This window comes from Cyanistes caeruleus, chromosome 5 (assembly GCF_971803275.1).
Source record: "Cyanistes caeruleus chromosome 5, bCyaCae1.hap1.1, whole genome shotgun sequence".
NCBI lineage: Eukaryota > Metazoa > Chordata > Aves > Passeriformes > Paridae > Cyanistes > Cyanistes caeruleus.
This window is the reverse complement of record NC_141705.1, coordinates 82,324,888-82,352,253: the sequence shown is the minus strand read 5'-3', so window position 1 is coordinate 82,352,253 and position 27,366 is coordinate 82,324,888. Positions and strand designations below refer to the sequence as shown.

Sequence of the window (27,366 nt, the reverse complement as noted above, 5' to 3'; positions counted from 1 at the left end):
ACTCTATACCTGTGATTTCTGATTTGCCAGTGGGGCCAGCGGTGCACTTGTCTGAAACGTGGGGTTCCTCTGGGCTGAGTGAGTGAGTGAGTTAAGGGATTAGGTTTTGCTGTGCGCAGGCTGCTGCAGTTTCAGGTTTGGCTGATACAAATCCCGTGACGGTGTCCGCTTTAGATGCAGGAAACTGAAATCCCCCTACAAAGTGTGCGTGGGCGAGACGGCGTTGTGAGGCGCTGGCACTGGAAGACTCGGCGGTTTGCCTGCTGAGGAGCAAGGCCCCCCGCGCCATCGGACAGGTACCCCGGCCTGCCTGAGGAGACGAACTCGAGGGAGCGGCAGAGGAGCGCGCCAAGGGAACTCCCGCAGGACTGACAGGCTCTGTGTGTTGTTGAAGAAAGACTTCCTCTCTTGGGTGAGGGTGGCTCGTGCTCAGGTCCGAGCAGCTGAGGACGCTGGCAGGCCTCTCAGCGCTGTCCTGTGCCCGGTGCTTGCCGTGGGGAGGACTGGTTGGTTTTAGCTGTTTTCAGTCATTTCAAGTGCTCGTACAGTGTTCTGCTTTGGTCTTTTGTGTCTTTGGTTTGGTTTTGTTTTGGTTTTTTTCTTCTTTTTTCTTCTCTGGAGGATAAGCACCACCTCCCTCACAGTGAAGCTGTGTTCTGGGCATCGTGCGCCGACCACGAAGCATTTGGGTTCTGATTTCGGTGTCTGCTGGCTGTCTGTGTGGATGAACAGCGCTCTCCCGACCCAACAGTTACCTTTGGTGTGCTGGGCCAAGTATGGGCTTCTGGTGCCATAAAGGACAAAAAATGCTTTGGACCGAGGAAAATGTCTGGTTCTCGAAACCTTCCTTAAATTAGAATATGGAGAGTAGGCAATTCCTGGAAAATCAAGACCTTGACACCTTTGGGCATGGCGTGTTCTTACTGTTTTCAGAAGAAAAGCAGCCAGATGCCTTTCTCAAAATGGATTATGGAGTGTCCTCATGACAAAGGCCTCTCCTCTTCCCAAACATCCTGTAGCAGCTCCTCAGTTCCATGGAATTTCAGGTAGAACATTGCCTTGCTGCATCCTGATTTCTGCACAAGACTTGAATTGCTAGACAAGCCGGAATTTCATTGTGTAACTTCAATACAGCTTTTCCCAGGAAACAGACTTTCTCTATTCCGTTTGCACATGATGGGCACAATGTGACCACTCAAATAAGAAAGAAATTATTTTAGGAATTCCGTTCCACCCTGGACCAACAGATTCCGTATCGGATGCTTGGTTCTGTTCATCTTATCTACAAAGAATTGGGAAGGTACAAACATTTGGTTCCAGGAAAAGGGAAGAAAATTGGTTCTGAAGATGGTGGCACTAACTGGGACTTCTCACTGGAGTGTTTGCCAGCGCTGATGCAACTAGAGATGGCTCTCAGAGATTTTCATTTCAGCTGTTGCACATTGTAGACTCATCTGCTGTGCTCAGCCATCTACCAGAGAAAGGCAGCTGGTACTTTGAGACCTTGTGGGGCAATGTTGGCTCCTAAATTCAGGTGCCCTGCTGCAAGCTCAGTTTCTTTGTTATGTGAGTTAATTTTCACAACAAGGATGCATGTTGTTTGTTGAAAAAGCTCTCTGTTTGTGAGGCTACGGTGGCAATGCTGAAATGTGTATGGAGGGTGGGGTTTGGAAGAGTAAAGGTGTGTGTGTGGCACTAGAATGGTCTGAAGTTCAGGGGGCTTCTCATGTGGGGATCCTGATCAGTACCTGAGCCATCTTGGCTCTGTGATAGCAGTAAATAAAACAGCACATCACACACTTCTTGGAATCCCCTGTAACAGAGGGAGCAAGCAGCATATGCACACACAAAAAGGATTGCTGGTGAGCAGTGGATGGACACCAGGCCTCTGCTCTGCACATTGACACCAGCATTTTCCAACTCTCAGCCTTTTTGTCCTCTTAATCTCCAGTCAAATCTTTGCCTTGTTTGCTCCTTTCCATTCTTCTGACCTTTTCTTAGGTTCCACTGCTTGATAACTTGTGCTCTTCACAGTCTTCAAGTCAGCTCTCAGTACTGGCCCTAACATTTTCTGTCACACATTTGTGATGAGAGGGCAGTTAGGTGTAAATTAGAGTCTGCACATCCTCACAAACAAAACCCACCCTTCACCCATCTCACATGGGAATTTCAAATGTGCACGTTATTAGGAAGACACAAGTGAGAGACCTTTCTCCTTGGTCTCTGGAGAAAATTGTAGAGCTGAATATCCAAAGGATGAAAAGCCTTGGAGCTTTTGTCACATGAGTGCATCTCCCTCTCCCCAGTGCATTGTCTCTTCCTGCGCTCTCACTGCGGTGTTGCATCCACTTCCCAAGGACCAGCCCAGTGGCAGAGGCTGTCTTGGAGCAGATGCACCCCCTTCACAACTGCCTCGGGGGGTACTTGTCACAGAAGTTCTGAGCTGCTGGACTTCACCTTGCCCAGAGAAAACTGTTGGGGAGAGATGCATTTTGTTTGAATGTTCTCTTAGTGATGTTTGTTATGCCCTTTGTGTACCAGAGGCCAAGCAGGTGCCCTGCAGGATATGCAAGTGCCTCTTCAGTGATGTTTACTCTTTGCAATGAGCCATTTTGTACCTACAGCAGCATACACTGACCAGATTTTTTCAATGTTGAGTTACACATACATGAAAAGGAAGTTCTGCTTCAGGGTCACAATTTAGCAGGAGACTAAATAGTGAAATATAGTTTTGTAGTTGGTTTTAAGGCCCAAGGCAGCTTTGGAAGTGAGAGTTTGCTGATATTTTTCTGCTAGTGGAAGAAAAACTGGAGAGTGAAACACAGATAAGCCCAGGCCGTGCAGAATGAGACTTTGTGTTGGGGCAGAATGAGAATAAATGGAAAGATGAAGATGGGAAGAAGGGAGGGAAGGCAGGAAGGAAAAGAAGATGCTTGATTTGTCTTAGTTTTCTTTCTCCAAGTGGTGTCATGGCTTCCAGCGCTGGATTCCTCACCACCTGGGTGCTGTGGACCCATCCTGCAGAAGCAGAGCCTCAGAGCAGCCCCAGCTGTGTGCGAGGCATGGCTGCAGGACTGACTCACAGTGCAGTTTGGCTGAGGGAGCCTGCATGGCCTCAGATCGCTTCAAGGAGCCAGCCCTGCTGAGCCCTGCCTTGATAAGTGACAGATGCTGCCAGCCTGGAATGGTGTGTTGCTGCTTACAGTGCTGAATTTCCTGCAGAACTGGCCCGTCAAAGGATCAGGATCATCTTTCCTAGCTCATTTATCAGGCTCAGACTCTTTCTGTAGTGGCGTAATTAATAGAGTTGTAAGCTTCTCCTTCCCATTCCTGCTGCACGTGCCAAAAACTGTCATTTCAAGAGGAGCCCCTGCGTTTGTGTGACTTTTAGGCAGGGCTGCCTCAGCTGTGAGGAGCAACAGCTCAGCAGGGCCAAGCTGGACCAGGGTCTTCCTTTCTGAAGGACAGAGCACTTGCCCTGTGAATGATCCAGGCTGGTGGAACCACACTGGCTTTTCCTGCAGCACATCTCTCAAGCTGAGTTGCCCTTAAGCCACCCAGCCCTGATCCTGCTTCACTGGCATTTGCAGCCACTGTGCAGGTGTGCTGGGCTGCCACTGAACATCTTCCCCGAGTTCAACTCCCATTTTCTGATCAGGTGTGTGGGTGGCCTGCAGTTTCCCTGATCCCAGCAAGGTCCGCTTCAAACAGTGAGATGCGAGTCTGGGAAAAAGATGCCTTTCAAGACACTACCTTTGGTTTTGGAGGGAAGTGTAAGGAGCTGGATTGATGCTCTGGGTGTGCAGTGTCCTTGTCCTGTGTGCCCGCCAGGGCAAGCTGGTGGCTGGCAGGCAGGTGGGAGACAGCTTTTCCTTGGAGATTTTCTCTTACCTGTAGTAACCCACAGTCTATTTGGATAATGACACAGCAGGTCTTCTCCATGCCACTTACAGTAAAAGTGCAATTCTGATTTGTGCTGCTGCAGCAGTGCAGTCCTGCCTTGTGTTTGTGTACTAAGAACTAGCTGTGGAACTGCTTACTTCCTAGTGCCTCTCAATTTCAGGCAAGAAAAAGAAACCAAAACAAAACCCCACCCCAACTCTCTCCCCCCTCCAAAAAAAACCCCAAACCAAAATTCAGACCCAAAAAAATCATTTTCCTCTCAGCAGTATCTTAGAGCTTTGTAATTCTTTACACCCATTATGTGTTTTATTTCATTTCTGGTTCATGAAATACACTGTAGGTGGCAAAGCATCCCACAAGAATTTGGCAATGTAATTGATTTCACAATTAAGTTCAGAATATCTCCTGTCACCCATGAAGGTTGCAGTTCTTCATTGATTGCCTTTAGACCATCCCAAGGAAGCAAGGCTTTAAGAATGATGTTCTGTGAAGAACTGAAACAAGGAGGAATTAAAGTCACATGATGGAGAGACATGAAACTTTTTTTAAAAGCAGATCATTCTTCTGTGAGTTGTTTTAAGAAATGGTGCTTGGGTAGATCATTAACACAGTAAGTGTTGTGAGAGGGGAAGGACAGGTCAGATTTGGTAAAACGCAACTTTGGTGACAAACAGCACGAGTTCCCTTTTGAATGTTCATTTCAGTTCTCTTGTGTGATATGAGTGCAGATTTTCTGTTTGTGTTTTAAGTTTTAGAGCTATTCCGAAAAGTATCGTGGCAAAGTGTGTTTGAAACCGGACATGCTGCAGGATGCAGATAAATCATCTGAAGGCTGGATTCAGTCAGCTCTGGCCTTGTCATAGGCAGGGTGCTGACAGCCCTGCTGATTTCAGTGAGTGCTGGCACAGAACCACAGTCTGTGTGTCACTGAGCTCTGGTGTGGCTGCTCTTAGCTCTCCCGAGCCTTGCTCGGAGCAGGGAAACGCCTGTAGAGGTCCCTGTTGTACTGCAAATCCAAGGACTCCTCCTTTATGACCCAGTTAGGAAGGAAACAAAAAAAAGTGCAGGTAGTCATTAAAATCTCAGTGTAAGTAGTCATTAATTATCATGACAGCAATAAAATCTTGTACTATGACTAGACTTGGGGCTGCTCCTACTCTCGCTGAACTGAGTGGAAGCAAGAGCAGGTTCTGTGCGAGACCTTGGTGAGCTGGAGGAGGTGGCATGGGAGGGAACTGTTCACTGGGCTGGTTTGGGAGCACTGGGCCCTTTTGGCTCTTGACTGCACAGCTTGGGAAGAGCTCACTCCGTGAGGCTGCCGGGGTTGGGAGCTGGGGCACTTGGTCTGAGAGCAGGGTTTGACTTGGTATGAAGCCTGTGGCCTGTGGGCAAGCAAACCTCTAAATGAGAGGTTGCTCAGTCAAATTAAAATTCTAATTCCATTTTTCATAAATATAAACATAAAAATAGTCTATGAGACACATTTTCACAGACATACTAGGGTTAAAACTGCTTTCAATGCTTATTCTCTGGAGCAGTTTGGGATGAGCTGAGCTTGGTAGTCGAGGTGTGTCTTGCATAGCCACTCTGGGGGAGTTTTCCATTTGATGGTTTGGGGGTTTTGCCCTGTTGTAAAATTAGAGCCATCTGTGAATGGTCACCTACCTTGGCTCTGGGCTCAGTTTTCTAATTCATAAAAAGGTTAATGGTATCCCAAGGTGATGTTTTGATTCCATGTCTAAGACTGAGTCACTTAAATGCTAATTTTTAATCAAAACTTCTTGCTGAATTTATCTGGTGAATATTGGCACGGAAGTTTCCTTGCATAGATCCCTTAGTGGCATTTCTTTATGAAGGCATTTTGTCTTTTAATAAGCAAAAATACAGTTTAGTGCATTTTGGATACCTGATATTCAAATGCCAGGTGTGTTTGCTGGCCAAAATGTGGTGTGGCAGCATTGCCCTTGGCTGAGCCAGCCTGGGGTGCCCAGCGTGGGGCAGCCTCCTAGGGCAGGGTATGTCCCTGAGCCCAGAGCTGTGTGTCCACACCTGCTGCCTCAGGCCTGAATTGTTCCTGGGAGCTCAGTTTTTGCAGCACTCTTGCTGTGTGCCAGTTCATGTGCCATCACCTTCAGTTTCCCAAGCCGAGGGGGGAACGTTACAATCCGGGTACATGACTGCGAGAGCATGTGCCCTGTCGCTCCAAATCTGTTATGCTCTTTGCCTTTTTAGAAATGGTTATTCAGTTTCTTTTGTTTGGGGGGCACAGGGAATGCAAGAGCCCTTCCTTCCTCCTCCTCATCCAAGGCTGTTGTGCAGAGAGGCCTCCCCACAGCTCCCTCTGGCAAACTGCACAGCCAGGCTTGAGACACGAGAGGACGGGGCAAGAATGTCTTTGCAAGAATGTCTGAGTAACTCGGGCAGAGCTAATTTGTCTGACATCATTTCAGTACGTAAGGCTGAGTCCGTTTGTGCCCCATTGTTACGGCAAACCCCACGACGAACGGCATTTTATTGATTCCTGCCTCGGTTTGACAGAGCGCGGCAGCGGATTTGGCCGTGAGCGCTCTTCTGGGAAGCTGCCTCAATAGGTGCCAGCGCCCAACTCAAAGGCTGTGGGGCAACGGCTGGGCCTCACAGGGAGCCGTGGCAGCTTGGCCACACGGAGGATCCGAGCTCTTCCCTGGAGTGCAGCCCTGATGTGCCAGCAGCAGCCACCTCTGGGCAGGGGAAGCAGGGCGGGATGAGTCAGTGACACGGGGTGGGGGAGCGGAACCTTGAGTTACAGTGCCGTGCCACAACATGCAGGATTGGGCTGAGAATTTTGTGCTTTTCCCCTTCTTTTCAAGGCTACGGCATTGCGTGTTCATGGGCGTTCCTGGGGGAGATGCTCTTCAGGAAGGGCAACTCAAGGAGGGCCTCTGAGTGGCCTTGTGTGTGTTTGTGATTTTTGGGAAGTCAGCATCTCAGGTGCTGAGTTTTTGGGTGTAAGTCTTTGTAGTTCTGACACGGTGCTTTGGTAGCTTTGTGTGTCAGGATGGATGACTCCTGCAGCGCAGGCTGCTGCTGTCATAGCAGTGCCCTTCCAGGGCATGAAACAGATGTCCTGAAACACAGGCAGGACTCCCAAGGAACTGAAAGAGAGGAAATTCTCTTGCCCTTTCCCCTTGCCTTATGAATGCTTCTCTTGACTTCCTTGGTGGCATGTTGACGATGTCTCTTGTGCAAATAGATATGAAAGTTCTCCCTCAGGCACTTCTCAGCCGTCTCCTGAATTCCTTTCTCCATCACTAACGACGTTTTCCATCAAGATTACAATGGGAAAAAAATGTTCTCTATGGGCTAGGTGCTCCCCTGTGCGTGAAAAGTGTGTGCAGGAGCCAAGAAACACTAGGAGTTTCTTCCTGATTGTTCCCAAGAAGAATGGAGAGTGACGCAGGGGATGGCATGACCTTACACCAACACACACACACTGCAAGACCTACACAGAAATGTCTGTGACCTCAGCATGACAATGAGGAATTTGGGGTGGTCTGACCCCGCTGGGTGTCCCCTTGCATTCCTCCCTGACCTTTTCCTTCTGGCCCAGTGGTGTTCTTTTCAGCCTCATCCTTGCTGGTCTACCCAAAAGAGGTGCCTTCCCACACCAGCAGGTGGTCTCGTGTAATTTGGGTTCCATTTTCAAACTACAGCCTGAAAGGACTTTAAGAGGGTCTAGCAGCATCATTTAAGGTGGTTCTGAGTAAGGGTTAGTTGGATTGTTTTTTAAGCCATTAAGGATTTGTGAAATGCACCGGCAGAAGGCCTCCACCAAAGGCTTTTCAAGACAATTAATCCTGAAGTAGGGCTCTGTGATTTTTCCCAGTCAGCTCTGGCCTAACTCCAATCCCTGCTGCAGGCTGTAATAAAGCATTTGTTGCCTTCAGTGGGTGCAGACTCAGGCTGCTTGCACCGCCTTCAGACCGGGGGTATTTAGGTGTTTATGGCTTTTGAGTGCTGTGGGATTCTTAAAAATTCCTATTTGTTTGTGCTGGTTTCTTGAGTGAGAAGTACCATGATACATAAGAAGAGCAAGGTGAGAGAAACAAGCCAACGTGACCCTCAGTGACAGCCACTCAGAGATGTAAGTGTGCTTTGAATGGTACTTGAAGGTTAGAAACCCTGGGTGGAGGAGGAAACTCAGGGGCACTTGGCCCAGTGTGTGTGTGTGTGTGTGTATAGGCACAATTTGGGTAAAGCCTGTCCAAGTCCTGGGCTGCCACGGGCTTCCTGGGGACTGTGCATTGTCCATAATTTCAGTGAATTGAAGTGAGACTGCTGCTCTCCCTCAGTACAAATAGTTCTGTGTATGTGCATTAAAAGAGAACGTGACACAGAAGGGAGACGAATTCCCTTTGTCTTCCAAACACTGGAATACATTTGTTTAAGATTGTGCCTTGCTTCATTATTTGCACATCCTTCCTTCAGCACTTAAGCTGCGTGCTGAATTCCTATTATGCCAAATGATATTTTCTGTGATCATTGTCCAGGTGACATGGAAAAACACGGTCAAATATTGACAGAGGTGCCCTGTATGTGTCAGATAAAAAATCTCCGACTTTAATGTGCATACCACACCTTGTGCTGATGAAGAGCTGAGGCTCTGCCTGAGATATCAGGTGGTGTGGTAATGTTGAACAGCAAGTTTGTCCTTATTTCTCATAAAAATAATCTTTGTTGACCCAGAGCTTGGGTTCATGCAGATCAGTACATGTGCAGAAAGCCCTGCAGAAAACGTTCCATTATCCTTCAAAGGACTCAGGGAAACCCAAGCCCCAGCAATGTAGGGGAGGGTTGGACCCCCTGTGCCCCCTGCCTTGTCCCTCCTGCGGCCTGTGGCACGGGGGCGGGTCTGTATGCAGAAGGTGCAGATCAGGGCCTGTGAAATCTTACTCTGCACCAGAGCTCTGGTCGAGTCCTTTCCACATGCAAATTCCCCCAGGGTCTATGGTCCTGTGCAGAATGCAAAAATGATCATTGACAGAAATTGCCATTAATATAAATAAGACAAAATTACAGTTCTGTAGGATTTAGTGCGAGTCACTGCCAAAGAAGTCCAAGCAGAGCTTTCCACATACCACAGAGAGTGAGATGTTACAAAAGCAGCTTTATCTGTTTCAGGTGACCTGTTAGTTCAGAGGCTCGAGCATGGCTCCTGTCTCTTTTGTAAAGCAGCAAGGAGCTAAACATTTAATTTCACCTGTGCAGAGGGTGAGCACGCAGCAAAGGGAATAGCACGGATTGTTGGGCTGAGCCCGCCGTGCACCGGGTCTGACGTGTCCCAGGGGAGGCAGGCCCAAGGGACAGAGAGGTTGTGGCATGGGAATATAATGACCCGATGGTTTTCCCCTCCTGAATCTCTCTCCATGGTCATGTTTAAATTTCCCTTCTCCCACAGTATGGATCAGGACTGCAGCACCAGGAACAGCAGGAGCCTGGGAGGCAAAAGTGCTGCTCTGGCTCAGCATCCGCTGAGGAAGTGAGATCCATGAGAAGGGCGGGAGTGGAGCACAGGGACAAAAGTAGGAGTCCCTGCCTCTGCACACTTTTGATAAGTTAGAGATGCTGTGCCATCAGACAAACATCCAAAACAGCTACAAGGATGCCAGGGGGATCAAAGCGTTACAGACTTTGAAGGTAGTTCAGAGGTGCTGGGGTATGGTAAACCAATGCTTAGTTCATACCTAACACTGCATCTGTACATGGAAAACCGGTCTTGCTCCCAGTGTGATCTCTAGGGGAAGCAGGCAACATTTCAGCAGCCAGCTGAAATTATCCAGAGACTCCCTTGGCCTGTCACGCTGCAGAGAAAGTGGAGCCTTCTCTGCCTCTGCTTTGGCTTTTGCTCCTTGCCTCCTTCAGCCCTGCCATCCATAAACAACTGGGGGGAGTTTCGGGTGTTACTAATTTTAAGAAAGTGGTTTTAAGAATGTTTTGCCTCTCCAGAGCTTTCATAACATATAGTAATAGAGGCTTTTGGCAGGAGCAGTAAAGCAAATTGCTCCCACCCTCCGTCAGCATGCGGTAAGCTCTGTGTGTGTGTGTGAGTGTCCCAGCAGCCACGTGACTGAAAGTCTGAACACGGCACCTGGGGAGCTGGGAATGCCCGTGGGAAGCACGCAGGCTCCGTGTCCTGCACAGAAGCACTGGCCTCTGCTCTCCCACGCTCACTGGGCCCATGATCTCTGCCAACTCATGCAGTTCTCTGGAACTGCTTATTTTGGAGGTGATGGGGAATGTTTCTGTCACCGGGGATGCACATCCTTGCACCACGGTTTATTCTAAGCCTTAATTTTCTCTGCTTTTGAGGCTTGCATCAGACTTTCAGGCACTATTGAACAGAGACATTTGTGTTTATCTGCCTGCCTGGTAAGGGAAAGGTAAGCAATTTTTATGCTTCAAATGCCTCTCATATCTCCCCAAGGGCATTTAGTTATCTCGTTCCTTGGCTGTAGGTACAGTTGTAGTGGGTGTAAGTTACAGCTTCCTCCTGCTCTATCTGCAGAGCAATCTGTATCCCAGCTGAGTTCATAGTGCAGTATGCAGTGATCTACCTTAGAGCAAGAAGGGTCAGGACTTCACACTGCTGCCTTTTCCCCCTTGTTTTAAATTGAGCCAGTTCCTGATGATTTCCTTTACAGCGAACATCTATTTCAGGTGTGGCTGTCGCTGTTCCAGGGGTGCTAATGATGGGTTAGAGGGGTGCAACCACAGGCCTGACATTTCCAGGTGACAGTAGGGATGACACCAGAGCAGTCTGTGCCACTCACAGGAGCAGAGGTGAAGAAAATGGTGTCCTGTCTATGAAGGTTTTGGGATCACTGCCGAGGTTGTGCTGGGAATCAGACTGAAATGAGACTTGTTCCAGTTTTTTCTTGCTTGTGACATAGCATATGGGTCTTGCCCTTTTAGCCAAAGTCCGGGCGAAGTAGCTGAATGCTTTGCTGGCATCTGCATAGCATGCTGCCATGATTGTAGCCTGGAGTTACAGTTCTTCAAGGCACTTGTTTTTGGAGCTAAGGATGTCCTGTCAGACTACTTGGCATCAGCACGCTCCCAGTAGTGGGTTGTTCACATGTGAATGAGCAGTGACTCAACTCGGTGCTTGTACCTCTACACCGAGAGTTCTTCGGCTTGCTTCCATGCTGGAGCTTCCCTCTGCATGAAAGCAATTCCTCCATCCCTCAGAGCTGGCTACCCAGTTAGTCAAATATGGGCCAACCAGGATAGGTGTGCCTTGCTTTTAATAAAGTCTTTAGCTGACGGGGACCTTTGAGCTGCTCTCTAGCTCTGCTAAAAGGTTCTATCCTGAGATGCACTGCCAAAACATCAGAGTTTGGTGTTATGACTTCTTTTTGAAAGGCATCTCTCGATATACTGCAGAAAATTTGCAAATTACAGACAGGTATCTAATTATGGACCATCAAAAAACCCTATTTCCAACACTGAAGAAACTCACAGGAAAATTTAGATTTTTCTCCGTGTGTCCCTGTCTTCATTCAGCTGGAATGGATTGTTTATATGAAAGAGAAAAAAACCCCTACCTCTAGGTAAGATGTAGCAACAAGCATTTGTATCAGTGGAACTCCCTTGCCTTCTCTACCACAGTGACAGCTACACAGCATAAATCTCTGGTAAATAATGCCAACAGTAGTGTATCATTCCTTTGACATAAAATGCCCCAGCAAATGCTCTCCAAATGCACCAAGTCCAGAAGCACTTAGCAGAAGCCATGAAGTAGAAGTCTTGGTCTGTACCATGAGAGGCCACGCGTGGTCAGTACGGGTTGTGCAACGTTACCAGCGAAGCCGTAGGACAGAGAGACAGCCTTGCTGCAGACGGGCATGTATCAAACTGGTCAAGTGCAGCTGAGGGGCTTCTAACAGGATATTTACAAATCGGTGATATCCTGTTTATGGGAGCCGTGTAAACAATCGAAGGCCGTTGCCCAAAGGCCCCAGTGTTACTCAGATCTGCGTAAAAGGCAGTTCTGACACGAGCAGCGCGGCTCCCGTGATGCGGCGCGGCGGTCGGAGCTGCTCGGCTGTAATTAACTGTGCGCAGCGCGTTGCATAAGGTGCAGCGTGGGGCACTGGGAAAAGGCTTGCACAGAGATCTCTGGTTCAGCTTAGTTAACCTGTGCGCCCTTTCAAGTGGCTGGCTTGCAAAGATGGGTAATGAGCTTCGTGTACTGTAGCTCTTCCTGGAAATGTCCCTCCTGGTGCACAAAGGGGAATGTTACGGGAACAAAACAGGGGGAAGGGTTGAGGAGGAAGGATGGAGACAGAAGAGCAAAGCTGTGCTCTGCACAGGCTCTCGGGTCTGGCATGTTTCACCTGAGACAGGTTGTCTCCTGTGCCGGCTTAATGGGCTTCAGGCTGATGTCAGGCTGCTTGTGTGTTGGGTTTGGGCAGGGTAGCTTAATCCGGGTGTGGAGCTGGAAAGTGAGTGTGTGATGCTTCAGGGGGTGACCTCGGCTTATAGTCACACTTCCAGTCAGGGCCCACAAGAGTCTTATCCCGAGCATCTGATGTGCAGCCTCACCAAAAAGGGGTTCTCAGGGATATCTGTTGAAAATCCTATAGAGGAACTATTGTTGTTCAGAAGTTTAACAACTTTCAGAGACCAAACTTGTAGTCAGCAGCCTTGGCGAAGTCATCCTCATTCCCTAGCCCTTGATTTCTTACATGAAGGACCAAGACCCTGGCTGCAGGGAGGATCGGTCAAGAACTGCCAGGCACAGCTTAGTGCTGTTGTTAATTTAATAGCATCGCTGATCTCATTGAACCCAGCCCTGGCCTTTGTCCTGTCCCACTTGCTTTACGCGCATGCGCTCCCAGTGTCATAAAGGAAATCTCCTGCCTCTCTTAAATAACACTAAGCTTCAGGAACGAGGATGAGGGGGTGGATGTGTAGATACCACACGGAGGAGTTATCCGGGAAGTGTCCCAGTCAGCCAACTGGCCACTGCCACCTCCCCCCCAGGACATCCAGTTATGGGTTCCTGTCTCATCCCATCTCCTACTTGCACCTCAAACAACCAGCGCCCTCTGTGCCCATGGATGGAGAGACGGGACAAGTTCCCTGGAGCCTGGGCCTTCACCTCCCTTTAGCCAAACCCACAGCCCAGTGCTGAGAGAGCAGAGACACATGCAGGCACTGAACACGTTTTATTTTCCTTTTTTGTGTGGGAGGAATCCAGGCTGCACTCTTGAGGTAGGCTGGGGAGCAGCCAGCTCTGACCAGAGAACAGGGGTCTGTCTCCTGCTGTCCTGGTAGCTGACAGCAGCCTGACCTGCATAAATGGGAGGGAAAATCAGCCTTGTAGGCAGATGATTTCCACCTTTGCAGGAGCTCTCCCTGCCCTTCTCAGCCCCACAGAGGCCTACAGTCATTCCCTGTGGCTTCCAGTCAGTCCCCAGTCTGTGGCAAAGTTAGCTAATCCATTTCTTCCGTGCGTGACCTAGGAATGGTGACCAGGGAGACTTGGATACCTGAGATGATGTTCAGACCATTGATGGGAGGAGAAGGTGACTAGACAATGATTTCACATAGTCTTGGTCATTCACAAACCAAACCCCAGAGGTTTCCACATAGCCTGTGACTCATGGGCTCTCAGGAGCTGGTGGTACTGAATTCACTGGAGATCAAAGAATATGGAGTTTTATAGCAGGTTGGGCCCAGTCAGGGAAAATACCGAATGGAAATGTGTTGTTGGGTGTTGCAACGTCCAAGTGTTCCTGATGAACTTCTTTCCGTTCTACCTGTATCTACCTGCAGGCAGGGAGATGATATCCAGTCTGGCTCCCAGCTGATGAGAGCTGGAGGGAGTGCCACGGATTATTTTTGCTGGAGTTGTAGGAGAGCTTCATTGGGGACCACAGTGTCCTAGTTTGAAATGTCACTGCAGCGAAGAATTGGGCACCTGTGTTTATAGCTCCCTGGGGCAGACTGTCTCATCACCTCTGAATGACAACAGCCAAACAGCCAGCACAATAAAGGCCTGACCCTCACAGCCTTTTTTTTTTTTTTTTTTTTTTTTGGTCACTTCAGTAATAGTAATGATTAACAGCAATTATCAGAATTATCAGAACAGTAGTGGGAGTGTCCCATAATGCTAGTGGATGGGGGAATTCCACTAAGCACATCTGCTACAATGCTTAACGCTGGTTACGAGGCCAAACAAATACACTTGGAGACCTGTGGCTCTTTCCTAGATTTGGTTTCTGGAACATGTGCTGGCTAAGCTGGTTTAAGCTGTTTACTCCATCATCCCTAATGACACCTTCCTCCTGTCCAGGGTGCCCCAGCTCCCCGTGTGCATGGCTGGCGTGCAGGTGACAGTCACTGCTGTGTTGCAGCCAAAACGTGGAGTCTGTGGACAGCTGAAGTCCCAGTGGTGGGGCAGGGCCTGGAGCACGGGGCGAGGCACAGCTCGGTGCTGCTTTGGATTCAGCAGGCCAAGCACAGGCAGGGAACAGCCCGCTGGTCAGCCCTTCCTCTGCTCATATATGCTTGAGATATACGAGTGAAATATTTATCAAGGACCAAAATAAGCTTGCCAAAGGGATTGAAGCCATTGCAGCTGAGGCCTGTCACAGCCAGGATTCCCAGATGGAGCTGTGAAGAGTCAGGGGTTCTGCTGGTGATGTGTGTGCAGCCCATACTGCTCAGGCTTTAGTGCAGGCCTTAGAGGCTGGTGCCGTGCTTCTCACTGACAATGTCTTCCTCTTGTCTTCCCCATGCTGGCACCAGCTGTCTCCATGAGGGGTACAGGAGAGGCATGGAAGGTCGAGATGGAGAGCCCACAGTCAGGAGGGACTGCTGTGCAGAAAACCTGAGAGCAGCTGGTGAGTCACACCGCTCCCCATCGCAGTGGGTTTGCTCTGATTTCACTGCAGTGAGGTGGGTGGCACTCTCTGGGCAGAGCCATCCAGTGGGTGGGCCATGCACTCACCCACCAGGAGCATGCTGCCATGTAGAGATTTCGGTTCTGTTGGCCACTGATCAGGGGCATAAATGATAACACCCGTGTGTGCCCATGGTGACTTGTCAGGGAAAGCAATCTTCATCTTTGTACATGTTCAGTCTCTCAGCGCTCAATCCTTGTCCCTGGAGAACGAGAAATGCTCAGTGGAAGAGGTGACTGTATAATAATATATATGGTGCTGATGGACAGGACAGCACACAGGACTGATGGGTAAGGGGCCGGTGTTCTCCCAGCTTGCTTGCAACCTACTGCATGCTGTGGGGAAATCCCCTTTGCTTCAAGCTTTGTCCTTCTATTATTCTGTTCCATGGAATTGCTCTAAACAGTTCACCCAAAGCAAGGAGAAACAATTAATAGATGCAGGGACAGTGGCAGGGGGGGACTTGGCTTGATAGCACTCTCAGCAAGGGCATGGGTTTGTTCAGCACCAAGTAAAGGCAGAAGCCACAGAAAGACTCCACAAATGAGAAAGGCTTCAACCCCTGGGAGGCTAAGAAATCACTCAGCATGGAGCACTGGGCTGTAATTAGGAAAGGGAAATCACCAGCTGAGCATTAAGAAGTTCTTGCTGCCCGTGAGATGTGTTGAGCCGTTCAGGATTTGCCCAGGGGAGAGTAATGGCAAAGTCATACAAGCCAGGAGGATAAAGTTTTAAAAACTGCCCTTTAGGGAGGAGTGCAGCGTGAACTGGGAGACCTGTCTCCCTTTTCAGTGCCATCTTCTGAGATGGATGAGAATTAGCTGCTTGGGGTTTTTTTCTTTCTGTTTCAAATTGCTGGTTCATGCTGACCCGAGAAGTTGGCAAAGGAACCAGTGAACTTGGGAAATTGTTCTTTATTTTTAATAGCAAAACATCTATGTTGTCCAGTAACTTTGACCTCATGCTGTGTTTACAGGAAGAGCCAGAGGCCACTTTCAGCCCTGGGTGCAGAATTTGAACTTTCATAGTTTATAGGAGAGACTGGTTGTTTAATTAATCCCTCCTATTCGTGGCAAATTTGAAACTGACCTTTAAATGGAGTAATTTGGCTCAAGGTTTTTCTTTGCTCCATTTCCTCCAGATGATTGCATCTACGTATTCCAGTTAAAAATAAATTCCCTTCTTAGGGCATTTGTTGTTCCCATGAGGCCCAAGATTTTTACCATTTATGATTTTCACAAAATCATGGAATCATTTAGGTTGGAAAGGCCCTCTAAGGTCATTGAGTCCAACCATTCCCCCAGCACTGCAAAGCCCACCGCTGAGCTATAATTCCAATTCCACATCTACACTCCTTTTATATCCTTTTGGGAACTTAATATTAATCTTGTGTAGTTCACATGAAAATGCTGTCAAGAGTGAGGTGCATTCCAACTGATGTCTGACCTTCTGAGAGTATTTCTTGAGCATCTCTCCTTTTGTGCAATGAAAGCTTGCTGTATCTAAGTCTGCTTGCAGCCACGCTGACACGTGTGCTCATTCTGTTTGAAAAGTTCTGGACGATTTTCCCAAGAATTTATGAAATTGCTGCTTTTTGTTACTTGGCTCGTGCACGTAACAGTGGCAACTGCATCAGTGCAAGACTCGGAATGATTTTCTTTCCATTTCAAAAATACTTTTTAGCAAGAAAAGATGGTGATTTTCCAAATTTTCCTAGTTTTCAGGAGATGAAACCAATGCAGATCCATGCCCACAGTGGCACTGCATAAAACAGGGTGCAAGTCCCACAGAAGGCAGCTAAAGTAAGCGGTACAGACACTTGCCACGTCTGGTTTTAGTCATGTGAAAACACACAGATCAAGCGGCAGTTCGCTGCTGCGAACACGTGTGTTCTTGTACAGCAAGTCCCCATGAGGAAAACAGGCACCACAGAAAAACATCCATTTAAGCTGTGTTTTCTCCTCTTTAAATGAAAAAGGGCAGGTTGTTCACAGAAAGCGCTGTGCGTCATCAGTGATGGACACGCTGACGGACAAGGTTCGGTCCGTACCCTTGCAATAATCGCTGCTGTGAGTCCGCTGCTCTGTCCCAGAAGGGGAGATGAATGCTCGAGACATTGCAAGGGTTCAGGAAGGATTTCAGCTGAGCCTCTGTACTTTGTAAAGAGAGGTTTTCTCCAAGGGTGGTTATTAAGGCGGTGCAAGGTAATAAAAGCGAGCAAGTCTTTCGCACGGGTTCTGAAGGTATTTCCTCATATTCTCCTTACGCTTGCTAAAGAAAAAGATCCTGAAATGTCCAAGCGTGCAGGGGACTGCTCGCCGCTCGGGTGCCAAGGGGCACAAATCCACGGGCGCCTTGCCCTGGGCGTGCCGGTTCACCCCGGCTGAAATCGAGGCCAGCAGCCCGTGATGCTCTGTTGCCCAACCAGCGCTGCCTCTCGGCATTGCACAGACTTGTCGCTCCTACCGGGACCTGTGGGATGCAATGAGCCTGCCTTACAATGACCCCATTGATGCTGCAAGGCCTCTTGGAAAACTGGCTCTTAAGGTGTGTGCCAGCCTTATCCCAAGAGGCATCCTCCACGTGGAGGAGGGGATGGTGAAAGCCGCACGCGGGGATGCCGGATGCGAAGGCAGGCGCTGTGAAACAAAGCGCATTACAGAAAGGTGAAACAAAGATGTGGCCGTGATACTTGTTTTCCATGTATTCAGATGTGAAAGAGGAAATTCCAATGAATTGCTCCAATTGTGTCAGCGTTACTTGGTATCTGGGTACCGGTACAGGTCTATAATTAAATGCTGCCTTCCAGAGGATAAATCATGCAGGAATTTAAGGGTAAAATTAATTATAAAGTGGAAGTTCTTCGGTGATGCTGCTTTTTAAGGCATCTGTAAGCCCACACACAGAAACACGTTGCTAATAATTGCAATTCCTTCCTTTACTCATTATGATCCCTGAAAGAGCAGACAATAAAATCCTTAATGAGGGGGATCAGCACAAATTAAAGAAGCAACAAAAACAGTCATGCGGCATCAAAAAAGACACCATCTGCATGGCATGACTAATTAGAGGGGGGAAAAAAAGGGGACTTTGAGAAAGATTCCAGCTGTATCATGCTCCACTTGCTGTGGAGGGCATCCCTCTAAATGCTACTTTCACACTGAGCTTCATTACATTTATCTTGCCAGCTCTCATGCCATTTAGGTAATTAATAAGTGGCGCTGACACACACTTCTGTAGCAACATGCTGCCTTTTTTCACTTCAGCATCTCCATGCCACTGTAGACCTAAGGAAATGCTCCGAAAATCAGGAGTATGCTTTTTGAGTACCAGATCTATTGCAGCCCCCTGAATGAAGGTTCTCATTACTTAGAACGGCATTCTGAACCTGGAGTCGTGGTAGCTGGTGCTCTGCAGTACGTTCTAGAGTTACCTCTCTTGTACCAATAACTGCTTATAAAACGGGGAAACTGGGGACACTTGAGTCATCAGCTCAGTGCCAGTACTCAGGTTCCTTTCACGGTGAGATAGGCTTATCAGTGACACAATAAACTGGGTATCGGTGTGTCTTTATGGAGAGTGCTATGGCAGGGGAAGATGGCTTTTCCTTTAAAAGGAAAAGGAGCAAACCGTCATTGCTGAGCAGCTGCTTGAGGTGGAACACTCTTCGTATTTTAGACAAATGCGTGCAGCAGGGATTTGGTGGGTGGGATCCCTCAGTCATCCAGTGGTGGGATGGAACTGCTGCACGAGCTCTTGCCTAAAATAGCGACAGAGCGCGTGGGCTTCAACGGGATGCTTGGAAGGGAGTTCTAGAAAAGTAGCTGTAACTGGTTGGCAGCTCTTTCAAGGATCTTTTAAGTGATAGAGGTGTTGCTTCCAGGAACTGCCCGTGCTGCTGGGCCGTGAGGAGGCCAAGGGCTGCAGGGGGAGCCTGGCGTACACAGCCCCTGAGCTCAAGACCATTGTGGCCAGCCCGGGTGCCAGGTGAGGTGCTGGCATTCCTGGTGCCTGCGCTGTAACTCAATAAACCATTTCTGCCCCCAGCTCCGGGGCTCCCTGGCAGCTGCACGTGTGTGCCGAGGGTCACTTCAGAAATGTCAGGAGATGGGAGATAAGGCCAGCAAGTCTCCAGCTGCCCACCCGGGGGTGCTTGCCAAGCCTTGCTTTAGGCGCAGGTGGCGTTTGTGGCAGTGCAATGGCCCGGCGGTCCCTTGTGTGCCGACGGGACCTGGCCTGGCCAGCTGGCTCCGGGTCCGCAGGGTCTCTCTCCTTGGGTATCGCACGGATGCTCTGAGGGCAGGCGGAGACGGCGCTCCCGAGGTGGTGCCCTAGGATGCATCCGCAGCCCCGGGAGGTCCCGGCCATCGGTGCCTGGGCTAGCCTGCTCAGGGGGCTCGGGTAACTCTGCGGCCGCAGCTACCATGGGCAGTGCTGCTTGCTGGAAGCAGGCACAGCTATTGGAGGCGGGCAGCGGCTGCCGACGGCCGGAGGGGGCGGCGCTGCCCCCGCTGCCGGGCGCTGGCGTGGCCCGCGGGCAGAGCGGGGGGCGGCCCGGCCGGGGGCGGCGGGGCAGGAAGCGCGGAGGCCGAGCCGGGCCCCTGCCCCGAGCCGGGCGGGCCGAGTGTCACGGCCGGGCCCCGCCTCTCCGCGGGCACATAAAAGTGCGGCCGGCCGGCCGGCAGAGACTACACCGCTGCGCCGCTCCTGCCTCCGCCGCCTCCCTTCCTGCCGCCTCCTCTGCTCCCTGGGGACCGAGGGCGATGGACGCCGGCTGCCTGTGGGTCCGCAGCCTGCTGCTCTTCCTCGGTAAGCGGCGAGGTCCCCGTTCCCGCGGGCAAGGGCTGGGAGGGCTTCGGGTGCTGCGTCCTGGGGCAGGGGCATTCTTTGGCCGCTGGGAAATCCGCGTCAAAGCGTGCGGTTCAGGTTGCCTTCAGCTGAAGCTGATGGGTTTCTCTCCGAGATGAAGTCCCAGGCGCTGACAGGTGTACCTGGGGGGATTGTACGAGACGAGGAGCGGAGCACGCACCGCGCTCTGTGGTGTGTTGTTGCAGGATGTTTTGTTGCTTGTGCCATGCCCAGGTGTGTCCTTGACTGAGTGAAGGTGAACATTCTTTCCCTTCTCCCCAGCTCTGCTCTCAGTGCAGTCTGTTCTCTTTCACCTTCACCTGTCCTGTTTGTAGCCCGGCCCTGCTGCCTTCACCCAGGCTGTGCTCTGGGCGAGCTCCGTGGGTGAATCCTCACAGCAGCAGAGACTTTCTTACGGTAACAAAACAGGTTGTGGCCTTCTTCTGTTTGACACATCTCCACCTCCTCGCTGGGAGCGTGTTACTCTATTGTATGACATAAGCTACCTGAAAGTCTCAAGTGAACACGTGTATCCTTAGAGCATCAGGAGTCCTGGGGCCTGGGTGTGCTGTGATGCAAGAGCTGATCCTTGTCACACACCTCCACGGGGCGCTGGCAGTGACAGGTGGCGACTGCTGAGAGCCGACCCTCTTGGGCAGCTTGGGCTGTGTGGGCAGCAAAGTTCTGAGACCTGGCACACTCATGCCTTGCTTTAATGACAAAACATATTCTCACACTCGTGATGTTGGGCTCAAGGTTGTAGTTGATGGACCAACTCAGTTCCCAAGGCTTCTCTTTTGGGACAGGTGTTTCCTCACCCTTTAAGCCCGCTGCAGTATGAGTTTGTGTCTTTGGTCTTAGCCGGGTATTTCCATGCCAGCTGATGGATCAGCTGCTGCACAGCATCTCACTTGCCAGGACAGCAGGCTAAACATCTTGTAGTCTGTGAGTCAGCCATGCTTTGCACAAAACTGACACTTGTAGGAACTGGTATGTCTTCATGGATCTGTATATGAATTTCTTTGTTTCCGGGGCAGGCACAACATCTAATAGTAAGGGATGGATTAGTCATAGCTAGGTGGCATCACAACAAATGCTATGAGCACTTCACTGCCTTCCCCTCCCAGGGCAGGAGTGTAAGCACAACTTGGTGCTTCTGGGAAGACTGTTTGTCACTGGTGTTATGCCAGGCTGGAAGAGGTTCTCTACTGAATGGCTGAAGCCTTGCTGAAGTGCCAGTCCGTGCCAGGTTCATCTCCTGGCTGTCGTGGGCTTGGAGGCTGTGCAGCAGAACGGCAGTCGTGGGGGAGAGATGTCACTCAGTCCTCAGGGGACACGGTGCTGTGCCAGCCACATGTGGACGTGGTGGGGATGGGGACAAGCCCAGGCCCTGCCTTTCTGGGGAGTTGCTGCAGGTGCCTTAGCACCGATCTCCATGTGCTCATTGTAATGCCCACCCAGTGGGGAAGGCAGGCATTGGATCTTCAGACTCAGTGGAGCAGTTCCAGGAGCTGCTGACCTTCTGTTTCCCTGTGCCAAATTCTCTTGGCTGTGAGCAAATTGTCTCAACATAAAGATGGCTGTGTCTGACCACAGGGAGAGTGTTAGAGGCCGATGTGTCTGGCTGGAAGTAATAGTGGATTTCTGCTTTTGTGGCATAGGCACCGCAGCCCCCATGGCAGCGGTGGGAAGCAGTGTGGTACAGGGGCAGCATGTGAGTCAGATCACTGGTGCCTGGCTCCCCAGAGGGCTGCAAGCACTACTGGGATGACTGGGTGAACACTGAGTGCTTTATCCCTGCTTGAGGGTAAGTCCTGGTACAGTGCTGAAGGTGATCGTGTGGGCCTGTAGCAATTTAGGAGCACCAGTCTTCCCATGACAGACTGGTGTTTCCAGGGTTGCCTTAGAGCTGCTGTGACGTGATCCTGGACGTGCACAGCTGTGAGTCTGCGGTTCTGGAATTAAACAGTGGCGGTAGGGACGCTCACAAAGCCGGTGGGACAGACTGGCTACCTTCCATGTTCCCTGCCTGCTTTACCAAAAGAAGGCCTTAGACAGTTAAGACATGCCCTGGATGTCCAAAATCAGGTGACAGGGATGCGCCTTGATCTCTCTTTGCAATTAAAACGGGCTGAGATCCTCCAGGTGTGTGTCACCTGGGCACCTCTGCTTTGGAGGTGCAACCCCTGCGGAGGGTGTAGGTGCTACCGCTGTGGCAGAGAGACCACAGAGACGGCAAACGGGAGGTAGCATCATTCAGGTGAGTTAGTACAAGACTGGCAATCTCAGTGCCAGGCAAAGCCAACTCAGATAGTGATTGAGCTCTCAGAAACTTGGCAGTACCCCTAGTGTCAATCCTTCACAGAGTAGTCCTCGGTTTAGTGTCTCTCTCATGTGTATCCTGCATCCTTAGCTGTCATCCTGGCACTGGAAACCCCAGCAGGCTCAAAGCGGGCAAACTGATGGTTAACCCTTGCTGTCTGTCTCTGATGGAGTCTGCAGGAAGCCAAGGCAGCTGGTCACCAACCCTCATTCTCCTTTCATCCCTCGGGAAAGGACAAGTAAGCAGCAGCGTTACTCCTGTCCCAGCAAGTGCTGTCAGTGTTAACCTTGCAGGAATACCTGCGAGGCCGGATGGGATTCTGCGTTCATGCAGCGATGTAGGGCATGGAACGCTCACATTCCTGCAGGACACACATGAAAATCCATCACCTCATTACTGTTATCTTGTACCCCGTGTTTGCTTAATGAACAGCAAAGGAATAAAAATATAACCTCTCCCAGGTGCTGTGTTCAGTATGCATCATCTGATAAATACCCTGGGAAAGGCTCCACTTTGCCATTGCTGTGTGCGGATCCCTTATCCTCCCCATGATGTCAGAGGGGAAATATGTGCACGGGGGAAAGGGCAAAACAGAGCAGTGCAGAGCAGGAAGAACTTTGCCCAAAAGCAGCAAATACTGCTGGGTGTCAGCAAATACCCACGCCTGCAGTCCAGCCTTTCCGGCCCTGAGTCCCTGCGATCAGGTGGAGGAGGCACCTGCACACGGCTGGGATCGGGAAGGCCCTTGGGCAGTGTTGGAGGAGGAGGTTATTTTTAACTTGTCCCTCACAGATGTCTGAGTTGTGGCCTTTAACTGGAAAGCCACGCTTCCTTCTGGAGTCGAGAGGAGAGCTGACCTGTCTCTTGCACGGACCTCCGCTGGTGTTTTCTCACATCTGAAAGCTGGGTTCTGCTAAGTCTCAAACTGGGAACTTCAGCTTAAAAAGCAGCTGCATGGGTTATGCCCAGGTCAAGGAAGTGTGCAAACTGTGACAGAAGTGTGTAGGCTGCATGAGGTCCTCAGCTGGCTTAATCCATCTGCTCAACAAGTGGGTATCTGGGATACCTCTGGCATGACTTTTGTTAATTTCTGTCCTTATTTCTTTCTGTGACATGATGTATCCTCAGTGGGACACTGCTGTCCTATGCCACAGCTCCTCCCTGCCAAGGGAGCAGCTTAGTCCATGGAGCACTCCTGAAATGCCCCCCTTGTTCCTGGGAGGAAGAAATGACTCAGTAAATCTTCTTCCGGCATCTTTTGGGATCCCAGGTCCCCCGGCTGCCACTGTCTGACAGCTGATGGCCTCTTCGTCCACACACTTGACCTTTCTGTTTTAGCAACTCAGACTGGCCTCCCAGAAGTGTTAAACTGCTGCTGCTGAAATCTACAGTGAGCATACTGCTGCTTTAAAGAAGAACTCCCACCCTGAAAGTAAACTTGCCTGTCCTGCCCCTTTGGAGGGAAAGGCAGGCCCTGCTGAGTCATGCCAGTAGGTACAGGAGTCTCCAGCTGGTACAGGTGCCGGCATCAGGGCTCTCTTACTGTTCCTCTGGCTCTGGGGGACCTGGGCTTTGTTCTTCTTCTAGAGCTTAGTGGAAATCTGGCTTATTAGCTTTGCAAGGAATGTAGTGTACAGGGATGTAAGAAGGAGGAACGAGGTTTGTAAAAATGTGAACACAGGAAGAAGCCCTGTCCCTCTTAGATATTCCTGCTGGCTTTGTGTGTAGCTGGAATGAAAGATAAAGGAAGCATCACTTTGCATCACTAATCACCCAGAAATAGATGAGCTGCCGGAAGTCCATAAATTACCACTACTAGATTTAACCCTGAGATGTAATGAAACTTTCTAATAACTGGAGCTGAATTAGAACGATCAGGAAATTATGGAGGCACACTCCCTCCATTAGACACGCATGACCTGACAAGTTAATAGAGGCAAACAGCCCAAAGACACAAATTACAGACTTCCGTGGAATGGGGCTGATGACTAAGCGGTTCATGAGCAGGTTAATTTGTGACCACAGCAGGAGTGTTAGCCAGCTGGATTTCATGGCCAGCCGGGCCAAACATTCGCTATTCCTCGTGGACTAGCCATGAAGCCGCAGGTACCTGTGCTGGCTTTTGGATCCTGTTTGGAAATGTCCATTTAACTAGTGGAATACCTGCAAGCTGTGCCTATTTCTGCTGGTGTTCTGCTAAGTAACCGTGGCCCGGGGTCCACAAAGTGGTCAGTATCCTCTCCTAGCCCATGGGCAGATGAGGAGTGTTTGGTATCTCGTGTTAGTGGCTTTGCCAGCGGGCTTTTAACCAAGGAGCTGCCAAAAGAGTGGGTGTCAGTGCAGGAACTGTCCAGCCCTTCAGCTGTCTTCAGCGAGGAGAGGGCTGAGCAAGTTCTTTGCTGGTAAAGAGCAACTTTTGTGTTGAGCCTGTCTCGAGCAGTTTGTGATCTCTGAAGCCAGTGGTGGGGTGCTGAGCCTGGCTCAGCACTGACCTGGAGTGCTGAGTCAGCAGCTGCACTGACTTGCAGATTCCTAGGAAATTCTCTTCCTGTGGGCTGTTGTGAGTCAAGGATATCTTGATTTTGATCAGCAAAAGGACTCCTCCTGTGATGAATGCCGGATTGTCATGCTTAATTGTGGAAGCATGGCTATTTCCCTTGCACAGGTACCATGCCAGACCAGTCAGAAACCTAACATAATCATCAAATGGCCTAATTCCTGCCTCTCCCCATAATCTCTCCAAGCCTGTTCCTGCCCAGTTTCACTCAGAGTGTGGGCGAGAGGTGGTCACAGACACCAGGTTTCTGTTGAATCTTTGTTCTGCATTATAAGTGTGTATTTCAGAGATGTCTCTTTGGGCTGCCATATATAATGTAGGCAGCACATTGCTCAGACCTATATTTTTTCAGCTTTCAATTTCGGGTCTTTCCTCCCATGATGGGAAGCTTCTGTTCTTCTTGTATTAATTACTCCAGCAGCTTAAATACTGAGCTCAGAATGCATCTAGTTTTGACTGTCGTTTTTATTCTCTTATAGGTTACCTATTGCAAGCAGTCCTGGGCACAACAGTGATCCCGTTGTGCGGGCCTGGTGAAATGGAGAACTGCACGACAGCGCTCAGTAAGTACTGCACAGCTCCTTGAAAATACCAGATCTTTGGTTCCCGGCTTCCTTGGGCTGGCAGCCTCACTGAGGTGCCCTTGGGAAGCATTTTCCTCTGGACAGCATTGCCCACGTGCTGAGGTGCTAATGAGTTATCCTTGCAGTCCAGACAGAGAACAGCCCACGTGTGGCCCAGGTTGGGATAACGAGATGCAAACCTGAAATGAAGGACTACTGCTTCCACGGGCAGTGCGTGTACATCGTGGACTTGGATGAGCACTACTGCAGGTACGGACGGGCCCCACTCATCCTGCACATCTCCCTGAGGTGGGCTTTGAGCTGAACCTTGGTCTGGCTGCCACTGCCACATAGCTGAAACACCAACCCAGCCAAGTGTTAAATGCTCACAAGAAAGTGAGGAGGAGCGCCATGTCTGTAATGCTCAGCTGCATTTGAGGACATGTTAAGCACATGTGCTGCCTCCGGTGACCTCTGTGTCAGAGCCTCAGACACCTGAAATTAGTGACCAACCCAGCTTAGACATGGGACATCCCTCCTGATGCCCTTCCTTGTCTATCTGTATTTATAGTAGCATGAGATCCAGAACTCAGGCACAGCACCAAGGTCTCTCCTTTGATCCAGCCTATGAAATAAAGACCTTTTAGGCATTTTGGTATTGCTCATTTAGCTGAACAATCTGCAACCATCTCTAGGACCACGTGGGCTTGAGTTAGGTCAGTTTAAGTGTCTTGCCCCTGAGTTAAAATCAGGCCAGCAGCAAGGGATGCCCTGCGAGCTGCAGAGGTGTAACCTCGCCACCACGTCTCTGATGGCGCCTCTCTCGCCCTCAGGTGTGACGTGGGCTTCTCCGGAGTGCGCTGCGTGCACTCGGAGCTCGTCCGGCAGCCCCTCAGCAAGGAGTACGTGGCACTGACCATCATCGTGGTCCTGCTCTTCCTCGCTGCCCTCTCCCTCGCCAGCTACTACATCTGCAGAAGGTGAGACTCGTGGTCCTGGTGGCCTGGGAGGGGTGGGGCACCCTCTGAGCGCCCCCGGGTAGCCTGGAGCACCTCGCTCACCGGACAGTTGGACACACCGTGTGCAGGACAGGCAGCGTGCCGGCAGCGTGGCACAGCCCAGACTGCAGGCAGGCAGCAGCACTCCCAGGCACCTGTTCACCGTCATACTGCGCTCTATAGGTTGCTTCATGTCTGCCTTAGAGGGTTGAGATCAAGGGGAGAGCAGACAGGGAATAGGAAAATTCTAGTTCTTGCCTTGGTAATGCCGTTCCCTCAGGCATCAGGGGCTGGACAGTGGCTGGATTTCTACTCGCTGATTTGTTGAACTCTTATGTCACTCTGGTGAGTGTGATACCACGAGCACTGCCTTATCAGCTTCACCATGGGGGACAGTGCTCTGCCCCATGAACAGATTCAAAGCAGCAGGAATCATTCTCCAGCCTAGAAACTAATGGTAAGCACGTGTCAGAGAGCTGAGGAGGTGGAATAACTCCAGAGAGAGAGCTCAGCTTCCCAGATCTGGTAGGTAGCTAGACGGTAACCAGCAGGATTTCTCAAAGACAAGCCTAGGAGCAGCAGGAAGACTTTAATGCGGGTGTGGAATTTTCAGTGAAGAGTCCAGAAATGAGACTGCATTCAAGTCATGTCAGACCTGGAAATGAGCACAGACAGAGCCCAGCTGCTAGAGATTTAAAACATGTGAGGAGCTTATACAGCTTTTTTTCCTCCCTCCCTTACCCTCCCGCCCCCTGTCAGTCCCCAAAAGCATCTGGCTTTCCAGAACTCACATTTCTCTCTTCTACTCCAGGTACCGAAACAAGAGGAGACAAACAAATGCCAGTGAATACAAGGAAGTTGGTGCCCTATAGGAGAAACTGTGGGTTCCTGCTGTGTTCTGTTCATCTGGATGGACTCAGTGGCTACCCATCTATTTAAATGTTATTTTTATTAATAATATTTACAATATTTATAACCTTTAAAAAAATTTCAGTTGTTTGGTGGTTCAATAAGCATAGGTCAAGCATTTTATTTTCAGTGTTTTATTTTTTTATTAAATAATATTTCCTAAAGGGAATCCCACCTAAGTGGTACTCTGGGATAGAGATATATTTTTATAAGAACTCGTCTTCTTGCTCTGAAGAGAAGAATTTTATATTTATTCTTGTGAATATACTCAAAGCAATTGTACTCCTTGAAATAAAAGTTGTAGACAAAGTCAAAA

At 49.9% G+C, this 27,366-nt stretch overlaps 2 protein-coding genes across 10 annotated transcripts in view; both read left to right on the top strand.

The window, feature by feature from the left end:
* Nucleotides 1–1,611, top strand: part of LOC111929467 (bifunctional methylenetetrahydrofolate dehydrogenase/cyclohydrolase 2, mitochondrial) — a 36,523-nt gene extending 34,912 nt beyond the window's left edge. For all 4 annotated transcript variants that reach the window (XM_086890934.1, XM_086890933.1, XM_086890932.1 and 1 more), the window contains one exon: nt 175–1,611. In XM_086890934.1, the coding sequence (XP_086747060.1) occupies nt 175–229 (55 nt within the window). In that variant the 3' untranslated portion in view covers nt 230–1,611. The remainder of the gene's footprint in view (nt 1–174) is intronic.
* Nucleotides 1,497–27,366, top strand: EREG (epiregulin). Of its 6 annotated transcripts, XM_086890949.1 has the most exons (7): nt 1,497–1,566; nt 14,698–14,792; nt 25,060–25,143; nt 25,290–25,413; nt 25,977–26,123; nt 26,755–26,843; nt 26,953–27,366. In XM_086890949.1, the coding sequence occupies exons 2-6, from the start codon at nt 14,726–14,728 to the stop codon at nt 26,804–26,806; spliced, it is 474 nt and encodes a 157-aa protein (XP_086747075.1). In that variant the 5' UTR covers nt 1,497–1,566; nt 14,698–14,725; the 3' UTR covers nt 26,807–26,843; nt 26,953–27,366. The 6 variants fall into 6 exon arrangements, with proteins under 6 accessions (XP_086747075.1, XP_086747072.1, XP_086747076.1 ...); XM_086890946.1 differs by lacking the exon at nt 26,755–26,843; XM_086890948.1 differs by lacking the exons at nt 1,497–1,566; nt 26,755–26,843 and adding an exon at nt 10,082–10,322.

Coding starts and splice junctions, on each gene's coding strand:
- EREG (XM_086890946.1), top strand. CDS start 14,726: ATGGAAGGTCGAGATGGAGAGCCCACAGTCAGGAGGGACTGCTGTGCA. Junction 25,414..25,976: donor TTGGATGAGCACTACTGCAG/GTACGGACGGGC, acceptor TCTCGCCCTCAG/GTGTGACGTGGGCTTCTCCG. Junction 26,124..26,952: donor AGCTACTACATCTGCAGAAG/GTGAGACTCGTG, acceptor CTTCTACTCCAG/GTACCGAAACAAGAGGAGAC.